The sequence below is a fragment of the Protopterus annectens genome, chromosome 3.part0 (assembly GCF_019279795.1).
Source record: "Protopterus annectens isolate FY-2018-M chromosome 3.part0, PAN1.0, whole genome shotgun sequence".
NCBI classification, from domain to species: domain Eukaryota; kingdom Metazoa; phylum Chordata; order Ceratodontiformes; family Protopteridae; genus Protopterus; species Protopterus annectens.
Window position 1 is genome coordinate 225379229 of NC_056731.1, and position 13615 is coordinate 225392843.

Sequence of the window (13615 nt, forward strand, 5' to 3'; positions counted from 1 at the left end):
TCTCAGAGAAAAAAGAAATCTGCAGCATGCTACAAAGTCGATCTTTTGGGAAAATGCCTAGAAGATGCACACTAGTGATGACACAAAACAATGTTGATTACTAGTATTTCTTACACAAGTTTGGTTCCCAGGATAACTCTTTAGCAGCAGTTTTAGTTTTCCATTTCTGTAACAATTTTTTTTATTTCATTTGCTGGTTTGGCAGGGACATCAGACTCTGTAATAATCCAAGAGTATCTTCATAATACATTCCCAGTGGCAGATGCTCTAGACTCAGCATGCAGTGGTGCATCTTAAGTCATTTCAACATCTCTTAAAAAAAGTCATGCTTGCAGGTTGTCAAAGTCTTAAAATAATGGAGCTTAATTTATTAGAATTGCTTGCTGCATATTGTTGTAAAGTCACATAAGTCAGAAGAGAAAGAAAGGATGAGTTCCGTGTTTATAAATAATTTTTCTTTTCACCAGGTTTGTACAGGCTTGAATGCATTGTGTGTGTATGTATGTATGTGTGTGTGTATATATATATATATATATATATATATATATATATATATATGTGTGTGTGTGTGTGTGTAGAGAGAGAGATTGGGGAAAAGGCAGAGCCTTCATACTGGAAGAACAGTGCCCATACTAAAAACACGTTCATATTACGTTGTCGAACTTTCAAAACCCGAACGCGCATATGGTCGAACCCATATGTTCAAACTTTCAAAAGTTCGAAAATGTCAAAAAATAAAAATAAAAAAAAAGAAACAACCTACCTGACAGTTGTAAGCAGGGGGGCAACCCCCCCTGCACCCCCCACATGGGGGCCTGCGCCCCTCACACTCTTCGCTCTTTAAATATACCAACGCTGAGATCGTACTACACTGCAGTAAAGGGAAATCTTCCCTTTCTGCACCGAAAGGAAATCCCTATTGAAACGTTTAAACTTTTAAATGTTCGAACATGTGGGTTTGACAGTATGGCATTCAAACTTGTTACAGTTCAACAATGTAATATGTATCCACTAAAAACATCTGCTTTCAGTGCAGTGCTTTGTTAAGATTATGATTTTGTGTAGTTTAGATATTGCAGTTATAATTTTTTACAACTCAGCTAAGAAAGATACATTGTTTTATATTAAACTCCATATTAGCATACACATTTGTATCAGATATGGAAGCGAGTTTTTTTTTAATTTTTTTCCTGTATCTTCTTCTATTTAAGCTTGAATGTTTTCCTCCTACTGGCCAGCTTTGTTTGCACAGAGAAACAAAACTGTATTTGTGGCCCAAGTGACTAGTTTTCATTTAGTAGTGTTGGCACCGGTTGAGTCTGGTGGAAGGTAGAGAGATAATGGTAATGTGTGTGTGCCTGCTTACCTTTTCATAGGAGGAAGGGTTTTGGGGAGGTCTGTGATTGAGGTGTACTCCAGGAGTGCCCCTGGTTAAGGCCAAAGCCAGAGAAAGGCAATAGCTAGGTTGAATTGCCATGTGGTTGAAGACTTTTCTGTCCCCAGGTCCAGACTGGGGCCGCTGTCAGTAAATATTGCTCATTGCAACAACCCACCCTCAAAAGCCATCATCAGGCAGAGGTGGTAGGGTTACTCATTCAAGCAGTCTAAGCTGCTGTAAGCAGCAGTGGCAACTCCCTGGTACCATTCCACTCTCATGCACCTCACATGCCAGCTACAGAGGGACTGGCAACCCTTGTTATGGCAGGATATGCAAATACTTGACAGCCGTTCTTCAAATAAATTGAATGGAGCAGGATTTAAGGGAAAAGCAACACACTGCCTTATCAGACACATCCCATCTAACTTAAAAAGTTTTTTCTAATACTAGCTAAATATGAAATTTTTATATGTCTCCATATTTTCTGAGTAAGCCACAACAATACTAGATGGGTTACTAGAAGTAAAAGATTTCTCCCTTTTCTTCTGAGGGTTTATGACTCGTTTTCAAATGACAATGATGCTAAACAGACAGTTGTCTCTTGACATTTTCCAGGAGCTAGGGGCATTGTAACATTATCAGCACTAAATTGTTATATACATCAGGTCTTAATATGATGGAAGCTATATATGCTCAGCTCTTTTAGAGCTGTATATCAAGATGGCAAGAATTTTGAATGTGTAATATGTTTAAAGCTACAAAGAAAAACAGTTTAATTGCTACTCTCATCATCTTGCAATATGGCCTTTTATTAAATGAGTGATCACGTAGGGCAGAATTGAAGAACTCACCCATAACATTTTACAAATATTATATCTCTGAGGGGAGGAAGAATTAGAGGACTGAGATAAAGTGTCATTGTGGTTGAAGTCTGAACCCATATGGGAGTCGGTTTGTTTCATGAAAATTTGTCTTCATCCAAAGATAAAGTTTTATTGGTTTCTTTTCTTATTAACTTTCCCTTACTAGCTATGATATGTCTCAAGGCTCTGTCTGGTCTTTAAAGCTAGAGGAATTGCTCTGGTCCTGCACTGATGATGATAGTACTTGCTGTGACTTGCTGATTTCCAAACTAACTGAGAATAGTCCCGTAACAAGCCTTCATTGCCAAAGTTCTGGGAAAAATTATCTTAGAAGTAGAAGGAATGAATGCTAGTTTTATAAGTATTGCTTTTTTCAGATGTACTGACCTTGATGTATACTTGGATATCTATTTATTTTTTATTTATTTGCAGTTGGTTTACCAGGATAGTCCATTGGGCCAATAAGAACCTGTTTTCAATGGAGTCCTGGGGATAAAAGCTCCAAAACAAAGGTTACAAAAAAGATTACAGCAGTTTACAATTTCAATCATTTGTAGGTTAAAGGCAAAGCTTTAAAACAGTGGTAACAAAAAGATTACAGCAGTTTACAATTGCAGTTATTTGTGGGTTCAAGACAAAACAAAAATTAAGCATTTACAATGCAATTTTTAGGTTTCATTTTGTAGAAAACTAAGATTTAAGCAGGTATAATAAAAATGTTTAGGTTAAATTTTGTAGAAAAACAAAGCATTGCTGCAGTAAATATATAGTTTCTTGAGTGGAATAGTAGGATAAGAGAATTATAAGATGTCATTACAGTTGGCTTATTATTTGGTGTCTGGTAATATATGGTAAAGTTGCCTATAGGAAGTGAAGAATAGGCTAGGAGGGGTGGGAGCAGAAGCATTCCCATGAGGATGTTAGATGTGAGTGCAGTGATTTTTTAAAAGCAGGGAGGTTGGTGGTGATACGGATGGAGGGAGGAAGGGAGTTCCATAGGCGTGCCAGGGCAAAGGACAGGAGGTTTTGTCCTGGAGAGTGAAGGGGTTTATACAGTTCTATTTGGTTTTGGTTATTAGATCTTAGGAGTCTTTGTGGCAGGTGCATTTTAAAGGTAGAGCTGAGAGAGGGACAGAGGGAGGGATGAAAAATTAGTTTATGAGCAAAAGTGAGCTGAGTATAGGAGAGATAGTTGCGAAGCTCTAGCCAGTTAAGTTTGCGGAGAGATGCACAGTGATGGGTAGATGATTTGTGGCTAGTGGCAAATTTGGAAATTTTATTATAACAAGAGGACAGTTTTGTTTTGAGAGATGATTGTAGGTTTGTTAGGAGAGGGGCACCATAAAGGAGGGAAGGGATGAGAAATGTAGTAGTGAGAGTGAGCTTAGTAGATGTAGTGAGGAATCGATTGTGTTGGTAGAGCATGCCAAGTTTTTGGTGTATTTTTTTTATGTTTAGTTGTAGGTGGCTATTGAATTTAAGCTGGTCATCAATCTGGACTCCTAGTAGTTTGGTTTCAGATACCAGTTCAAGAGGTGTGTTATTCTGGCTAGTGATGGAGAATAGTTTTCTATCAATGGTGCTGGTTTTTGAGAGGGTAAATACCATAAGTTTGGTTTTTGATGCAATGAGTGCTAGATGATTGTCCATCTTCCACTGTTCTGTGGTAGAGAAGACATCTTGAGTCAGTTTTAAGAGAGCGGGGATGGATGTGGCTGCACAGATAATTGTAGAATCATCTGCATATTGGATAAGTTTAGCATGGGGAATAGAGTGGAAGAAATCATTTATGAATATGTTGAAAAGGAGAGGTCCCAAAATGGAACCTTGGGGAACACCAGTGGGTGTGTTAAGGAAAGAGGAGATGGCTTTTTTCCACTTGACAGCTTGTTGATTGTTGGAGAGATTGCTGGTGAACCAATTGAGAGAGGAAGGGGATAGGTTTAGGTTAGATAGTTTAGTTAGGAGAAGGTTGTGAGAGATAGTATCAAAGGCCTTAGAGAGGTCAAGAAAGAGGGTAGATACAGTAAAGCCAGAATGTCTGATATTTATAGTTTCCAGGAAGGAAAGGAGGGCAGTCATGGTGCTGTGGCCGGGTCTGAATCCGTGTTGTGTGGAAGTTAGTAAGTGATTATCTAAGAGATAGGAAAGGAGTTGAAGATGGATACATTTCTCTAGAAGTTTTGATATAGGAGAGAGGATGGCAATGGGACGAAAGTTAGTAATATTATTATTATTGCCTCCTTTGTGCAGGGGAGTGATGAATGCCCTTTTCCAGAGTTTTAGTACAAGCTCTTCTTGGATAGAGCGATTGATTAGGATGCTGATGGGGAAGGCAATGGCTTTGGCAGCTATGCTGAGGAAGGATGAGAGAATGTTATCGGGGGGGCATTGGTGCATGGTTTTAGCTTTTGCAGGAGTTTTCTTATGGTAGAAGTAGGAATGGGTTTTAGGAAGAATGGTGGGAGTTGAGAGACTGGGGATGAAGGGGTGACAAGAGGGGGATGCAGAAGTAGGGGGTGAGGTGTTATTAGAGAAGGATGAGGTTAGTTTGGAAATAGAGTCTATGAAAAAAGAGTTGAATTGGGTAGCCAGATCTATATCTAGTGCATTTGGGTCTGGGCCTGGGGTTTTCTGCTGACCCAGGTTTTAGGAGGGTAGTGATGCCTTTCCAGAATTTTTGAGAATTGGTTTTGTGGTTGTTTTGGAGTAAGGAGAAGTAATTCTGTCGATCTGCTGTGATAGGTTTTTTTAACGGTATTGCACTATGATGCATTCTAACTCTTCTGCTACCAGAATAATTTCTATGTTTGCAGAATTATTCTGTGTGGCTCCTTTGAAGGTAATGACATCAGGACCTGTTTTTTTATTTATTTTTTATTACTTTAGATGTAGCCTGATAACTCTTTCTTTTACACTTTAATAATTATTTTTTGTGTCACAGAAGAGGTAGCCATGAAAGCGTCTTCCAGAAAGTTAAAAGAAAACACCTTCTTTGTGATTACCAGATGAAGCCTGTTTTCTAGATCCTTTTCAACTGCTCTGTCCCTCTTTCTTCCATTAATTGATTAGAAGAAAAAAAAAACACCAGATTTAAAACACTGCTGTAGTGTTACAGAGTTTTTGTCACTTCTGACTTTTTCTCTTTTAGATCTAGTTTCATTTACTGAATTTCAAACAAGTTCAACATTATTAATATTATGGTAAGGACCAACACAAAATAAACAGTGCCCTTATGTGCAGTCTGTTTGCCACAAGCACATTTATTCAGTCATTAACTGGAAAGATAAAATAAACTCCACTGTCAAAACCATTTAAGAAGTTAAAAACGCAGAAGGAATTCCAATAGTTCAGAATATGAGATATAGTTGGACATAAGAAAATACAGTGCACTCATGTAAGAAACATAGCTGAGCCACTGACAGGTTTGAAATGGTGAGAAGTGAAGGAGGAGGCAATTGCAAACATTACATATGTGTGAACTGCTTGATGTCAATTGTCAATACATATAAAAAGACCTGCACTGGGCTTCACAACAGAATAAGGCAGCTATTGAAAAATATGGCTGAGTCAGCGCTCCTATCTTGTGATACACTGCTATAAACCCTTGCTAAAATAGGACTTTTGTTTATTACATTAAACAAAAATCTTTATGACCTCTGTGTGCAACACGTGTATCTCAATGAATCAAAATATGGAAAGCTCCTAAATGCACATGATTATGTGAGTTTAACGGTAGAAGTGTGCATTGACAAATGGTAGGTGAACATGTGTTTGATTTTAAAATATGTAATTAATGCACTTACTCCCTAACAAAATATATCAACTAACTTTGTTGTTATTGAGAAATGTTAAATCACTTGTCTGTTCTTCCAGAAATGCTCAAAAGAAGGCACAAGTCTATGGTAGCTGCTTTTCTGTGAGTCAAGCCTGCATGCATTTCACGTATGCAGCATGTTTTCGGTTTGGTGCATATATGATGACACTCGATCGAATGACTGCTGAATCTGTATTCATGTAAGTGACTTAAGACTTTATGTATATTTGTTATTTATTTTGCACATAATTTTGAAATGATTGGCAGGAATATCTAGAAAATGTCAGATGTGGATTTTATATTCTAACTGTTTAAAATGACTTAATCTCATTAGCTAAATTTCATAAGAAAGCATAAAGAATAAGTGAAATCAATATAGCTCCCATGAGCCTAGTGTAAGATTAAGTTCGGCTGTAAACTAAAAGTTCTCATAATTTTAAATCTTGTAATTTTTTTTGCATTGTAGGCAGGGCAGAACCCATGCTTACTTGAAAAGTTATTTTATAGCTCATTGCAGTAAAGTAGCATTAACAAAAACCATTGCACATCATTGTAACAAAATACACTTCAGAAGCAAACAAATGTAAGTGCAGAGTGGCACAGCAAAAATAATTAGGAAAACAACAAACAGTGGCATAGTATGTAAACTTCTCAATGCCTTTGTCCCTAGGAGCAGGCTAATTTAGTCATCTACTGTTCAAACACCTGTGTGATGTTCATATTAACAAAAAAAGAAAATAATGAATCTGATGTTGTCCATTTTAATCTGATTCAACCTTTGGCACACTGATCCAACTCATATCTAGCCTTGGCAGCTTCAAACCTTCAGATCCAGGGCTCCAACTATTCCCCTACCCATAATTTCCTCGCCACATTCTAATAACCTCAGATCTTGTTTACCACTTCAACCAAACAGTAGACAAGATCTGAGCTTATCAGTGATAAGTGATTTTTTCACATTTTTGATTCTGATATTCTGATGTTCTCTTCTCTGCTACATTCCTTCTCCTCCCCTCTATATATCTGTATTTATACTATATATATAAAAAAACTATTTTTTTATTTAGTGTAGCCTTGGTAGTTCTTCTATTTTAACAGTTTATTTTTTTCTCCGTGTCAATTTTATGCTTTCTGGTCTGTCAATTATGTCAGACAAGAGTTTCAAAAATAATTGTGGACATAAAACTCCACCGCAGGACCCTCATTCCATCTACTGGGAGTTGCACACTTGGAAAACAACTGTAAAGCTTGTGCTTTTTTAGCCATAAAACATGCTTCAAAGCAGAAGAGACAAACTTATTTTAAAGGATCTTTTTCCATCCACCTCAGGGTCCTCTGTGGTTTCTTCAGTGACAACAAAGAAAAAGAAAAGGATAAAGAAGCTCCAAAGTTGAAAGAGCCTGTTAAAGATAAGACTCCTGAGAACAGCATTGATAAACTTAAAAGAATGGTCCCTGTATCCCACAGTCTAAGTGGGTCTGGTGTCATTGCCAAAGCCCTCAGATCCAAAATATTGGATCCAGTCTCCTTCTCCATCCAGGCTGTTCACTCTGGATCCAGAAAGTCATCAGTTCCATTCTCCTACTCTTCAGCAAAGGTCTAGGATTTTATCAATAGCATCTTCCAGGCCTGCTCATTCTACTAGGATTTTCCCAGAAGCCAACATCAGCAGAATGATGCAGAAATTCCCTAGGACACAAATACATTTGGGTGCCCTCCCGGCTCTGTCCCTTTTGATGGAGTCACAAACTTCTCCAGTAATCCACCCATGTTTGAATGTGATGCAGGTCCATTCATCAGAACTGAAGACTTCAGATCCAAAAGGTCCAGGGAGCACCTGTCTCGATGCCAATAGTGCCATCCACTTCAGCTCAGTCTCTCTCTTGACTCCAGGCCTTTCCAATCAAGAAGAGAGTCATCGCCAAAGCTTCGGAGCTAATATTTGGGGAGAGAGTTCAACTCCAAAGTTGTCAGAGCAGTCACTTTCAATTGGAATGTCAGCTTTTGCCCACTTTGCTCAGATGTCGACCTCTGAGCTGGGAAGTGTTGGAGCTTTGGGGTCTCTCTCCATTACACCTTTTAGAGAGACGTTCTTGGCTTTCAAAGCCTTCCATTGAGTCCTCTCACATTTGAGAGAAGAGGCAACTCCATCTCTTTGAGATCTGACCCATCCTCAAACTTATTCTGCTCCGGAATCTACTTCTTCTCTTCGACAGGGACAGCCAGTCTCCAAACCTCTAATTGAAGTACTCTCTTTGAGTCCTTAATCTGATTTAGACCCGTTGCCAGACATTCCCCAACAACAGGTGCATAAAAAGTAGATGTGGAAATAGAAACGCTTGGATTTATCACTAGAATCCCTTATAGAAGACACAGATTTGGAGGAAGTGAAAGGTTCCCCCAGATCCCCCTTTGAAGATATCTCCTTTGTAGAAATTCTAGAATTGGTCAAACAGAAGGGGGGTGGTCCACAGATATACCTTCTCCAGAAGAATCTGTATTCTGGGGATTTGGAGGCTGGCTGTTCTACATCCTGGATTGTCCCTCTTCCTGATGCACTTGTCAATCTAGTGGCTCAGGGAGCCTGTAAGAAACCTGACATAGCAGAGCCTATGCCCAAGTAGTGACTTTTTCCCTGAGAGCAGTGAACTACATGCCCAATACTATTCAATTCCAAAGAAAATTGACCAAAGAGCTTATCATTTCTGTTTCAGGGAATTTGCCACTGGATATCCAGAAGACTGTGGAATCCCAGCTTTCTACTGTATCTTCTGTTTTGAATGTCTCCATGCATCTGCTTTTAATGCAGCTGATGGGACAGCCAGAGCAGCAGGCACTGGCATAGCCTTATGCCATCATCATCTGGCCGTTCCCCTAACAGAGAGTCTACAGCCTCGGACAGATTTGGAAAATGGACACATGCTTCAGAAACGTTTTCCCTGAGAATGCTGAACTGCATGGGCCGTGCTCAGTTCCAAAGAGAATTGACCAAAGAGATTATTAATTCTCTTTCAGGCAATTTGCCATTATATATCCAGGAGACTGTGGAATCCCAACTTTCTACTGTATCTTCTATTCTGAATGTCTCCATGCATGTGCTTTCTAATGCACCTAATGGGATAGCCATATCAGCAGGCACCAGTATAGCCTTACATTGCCATGCTTGAATGCAGTTGTGTGATTTTGCAGAGGGTTGACAGCCTTCATCAGTGCTCCATTTGATGGTACTATTCTGTTTGGCCTGAAAGTCAAGGCAAATTTATGAAAAGCAAACAGGACATTAAGACTCTTTCTGCCATTGGAATCCTTTTCTCAACTCCTCGGAGGATCTTTTTCAGTAATCAATGATGAGGGAAGAAAATGTGGCTCCGGAAATCACAAGATCCTACCTAGGACATGTCTTCTGACAGACCTCCCTATGGAAGAATAGAAAGAAATTTCAATGTATGTCACTCCAGAGGCAGAAACAAACTACAAAACCAAGGATTTTGTGGTCCTTTTTCTGAGAAGTCCTTCCAGTGCACCTGAAGGGTTGCCTGACTGCTGCCTTCTGGAGGCAATTGGGGGATGCCTATACCTGCATCCACAAACATGGTGGGTTATCACTTCAGATTCATGGGTGTTAATGATAATAACTAGATGCTATTCAGTTCCATTTCTAAGAATGTCTCAGGCCAAAGTCAGGGTTCCTTTGAACCACCCACTCAGCTGGAATCAGCACCAGCATGGCAAAAAGAGTCATCAGGTGGTTCCTTAGGACCAGATAGGATCCAGTGTTTACTCCAGGTTCTTTTTAGTTCTAAAAAAGACAGGAGACCTAAGGCTAATATTGGAACTAAGCTAACCATTATGTGAAAAAGGCAAAATTTTGGATGGTCATGGTTCATTCCATTTTTCCTCTACTCAAAAAGGACAACTGGACATGCTCTATTGATCTTCTGGATGCCTGTAACCACATAAAGATACACAAATACTCCAGGAGATATTTCCTTTTTTGGCTAGGAGCCAATCATTTCCATTTCAGAGCTCTGCTCTTTGAACTCACCAAACACCCAAGTGTGTTTACCAAGTGCATGGCAGCAGTAACTGCTTATTGCAGGCTGCAGGGGTTCTAGGTTCTTCCCATACCTAGATGGTTGGCTCCTTACTGCTCAGACCAGGATCTAATTCTGCAAAGAGATTTCTTACTCCAGTTACCTCATAGTCTGGGAATTATGGTGAAGAGACAGAAGAGCCAGTTGTTACCTACTCAGAATCTAGAATTCATCGGATACCACCTCAGCACTATAACTCATGTAGTCATCTTACCTCCATACAGACTTCATTCCACCTGCCAAGTAGTGTCACAAGTACTAGCATACTTGATTCTAAGACTATTAAGACAGATGGCTTCAGCAATCATTCTTGTTCCCATGTCCAGATTTCATGTGAGGGTTCTGCAGTGGACTTCTGCAGTCCAGTGGTCTCAACGTTTTCACCCTCTCAAGACTCCAGTCAAGTTGACCTCAGTATGCAGAGTGCACATAGAATGGTGGATCTCTGTCAGCACTGACAACAGGTCACCTTTTTTTTCTTCATGTTCACCTGAAACAGTAATTGCCATGGGTGCTTCCCTTTTAGGGTTGGGGAGTTATGATAGGAAGAGGGTTCAAAGTACATGAACATCCTTAGAAACCAATTTATACATCAATGCTCTGAAAATGAGAGCAGTCCTTTTAGTGTTGTGGGCACTACAAGACACTCTTCCAGCAGGTGTGATTGCAGTTCAGAGAAACAACATGTCAGTGGTCTGGTACATCATCAAACAAAGGGGAACCAGGTATTACCCACTGTGCAAGAGGCCATGAGAGTTTGACAATGGGTGATGCCTTCCCATTGTTTTCTGATAACAATGAACATTCTGGGGACCTCCAGTGTACTAGGAGAAAAATTGAGCAGATGCATTATTTTGCCTCAGTAGTGGTACCTCAGTTCAACAGTGGTACATGAAATCTTTATTCTATGGGGAAAACTTGCTGCAACCTGTATGCCTTCTACCTGAACAAGTGCAGCAGTTACTTTGCTCTGATCCTTGCACAGCATCAGTCATCAAGACATGCCCTGATCTACAGGAGGCCCCCACGTCTCATGTATGCATGTCCTTCTTATCATCTAATGACAAAATTCATTCAGAAAGCCAAAAGGGTCAAGGCCAAGGTGATCCTCATTGCCCCATACTGCCCATGGTGGGTGTAGTTCCCTTATATTTGGTCTCAACTGCTTAGTTCACCCTGTACTCTGGCCCACAAGCCAGACCTAATCTCTCATCCTTTGGGACATCCTCTTCTAGATCTAGACTACCTTGAAGTTAAACACTAGTTACTCCTATTCTAGCAATGGCCAGGGACTCCACATTTTCAGAAAATGTTCATTTTCTTTCTGCTTCATAAAAATAAAGCACTAAAGAAGTATATCAAAGTAAATAGAAATATTTTTTCTGGGCTTTGGGGAAAGGTTTAGGTCCTTTTCAGCTCCCTTTCCCTCTGTTCTAGAGTTCCTATCTGAACTTTTTCAAAATGTTTCAAGTTTTTCAACAATCAAAGTTCAACTGTCATCCATCTCAAATTTTCAGGTAGGCCATAATGAGACTCCTGTATCTGCTTTAAAGATATCAAAAGCCTTTCTTAAAGGAGCCTTTCTTCTTTGACCACCTATTCAGGATCCTGTCCATCGTACCATCAAGGTGATGCTTTGGGCTGTCACATAGTCTCCCTTTGAACCAGCAGATTCAGTGCATATTAAGTTATTGACATGAAAAACTATCTTTTATTAGCAATCACTTCTGCTAAGAGGATTTCAGAACACCAAGCTCTTTCATGTAAACCACCTTACTTGGTTTCTCATAAGGACAAAGTTTTTCTTAAAACAAATCCCCTTTTCATTCCTAAGGAGGTGAATCCAACATAAATCAAACTATCAATTTGCCTGTATTCTTTCCAAAATATTCTAACAAACGACAATACATATTATATCTACTTGATGTTCATAGACAATTCAGATTTTATTTATATAGAACAAAGAGCTTCAGGAAGTCAGATCAATTATTCACTCATCATCAGCATCATCATCTTCTTTCGGCTGCTCCCGTCAAGGGTCACCACAGCAGATCATCTGTTTCCATTTCTTCCTGTCCTCTGCATCATGCTCTTTCACACCAACCACCTGCATGTCCTCTCTCACCACATCCATAAACCTTATCTTAGGCCTTCCTCTTTTCCTCTTACCTGGCAGCTCCATCCTTAGCATCCTTTTCCCAATATACCCAGCATCCCTCCTCAGCACATGTCCAAACCAATGCAATCTCGCCTCTCTTGCTTTGTTTTCAAACTGTCCAACCTTAGCTGACCCTCTAATATACTGATTTCTAATCTTGTCCATCCTAGTCACACCCAGTGCAAATCTTAGCATCTTTAACTCTGCCACATCCAGCTCTGACTCCTGCCTTTTCATCAATGCCACCGTCTCCAACCAATATAACATAGCTGGTCTCACTACCCTGTTGTAGACTTTCCCTTTCACTCTTACTGGTACCCGTCTGTCACAAATCACTCCTGGCACTCTTCTCCACCCTGCCTGTACTCTCTTCTTCACCTCTCTTCCACACTCACCATTATTATGAACTGTTGACCCAAGTACTTAAACTCATCCACCTTTACCAACTCTACTCCCTGCATCCTCACCATTCCTCTACCCTCCCTCACATTTACACACATATATTCTGTTTTAGCCCTGCTGACCTTTATTCCTCTCCTCTCTAAAGCATATCTCCACCTCTCCAGAGTTTCCTCAACCTGGTCCCTACTCTCACTACATATCACAATGTCATCTGCAAACATCATAGTCCACGGGGCCTCCTGTCTGATCTCATCTGTCAACCTGTCCATCACCACTGCAAATAAGAAAGGGCTCAGAGCTAATCCTTGATGTAATCCCACCTCTACCTTAAACGTATCTGTCACTCCCACCGCAGTCCTCACCAGTGTCACACTACCCTCATACATATCCTGTACCACTCTTACATACTTCTCCGCTACTCCCGACTTCCTCATACAACACCACAACTCCTCTCTAGGCACCCTGTCATATGCTTTCTCTAAGTCCACAAAGACACAATGCAACTCCTTCTGACCTTCTCCGTATTTCTCCAACAACACTCTCAGAGAGCAAATATTGCATCTGTAGTGCTCTTTCCTGGCATGAAACCATACCGCTGATCACTAATCATCACCTCCCTTCTTAACCTAGCTTCCACTACATTTTTCCCATAACTTCGAGCTGTGACTGATTATCCCTCTGTAGATACTGCAGCTCTGCACATCACCCTTATTCTTAAAGATAGGTACCAAAACACTTTTTCTCCACTCCTCAGGTATCCTCTAACTTTCCAAAATTTCATTAAACAATCTGGCTAAAAATTCCACGGCCATTTCACATAAGCACCTCCATGCTTCCACTGGTATGTCATCTGGGCCAACAGCCTTTCCATTCTTCATCCTCTTCATAGCTGTCCTTACTTCC

At 40.1% G+C, this 13615-nt stretch overlaps 1 protein-coding gene across 1 annotated transcript in view; it reads left to right on the forward strand.

Annotated features, from left to right (window-relative positions):
• LOC122796810 (ATP-dependent translocase ABCB1-like) overlaps positions 1-13615 on the forward strand; it is a 1504949-nt gene that overhangs the window by 1178965 nt on the left and 312369 nt on the right. Inside the window, exon 22 of the mRNA XM_044065546.1 lies at positions 6118-6258. Within this exon, the coding sequence (XP_043921481.1) occupies positions 6118-6258 (141 nt within the window). The remainder of the gene's footprint in view (positions 1-6117; positions 6259-13615) is intronic.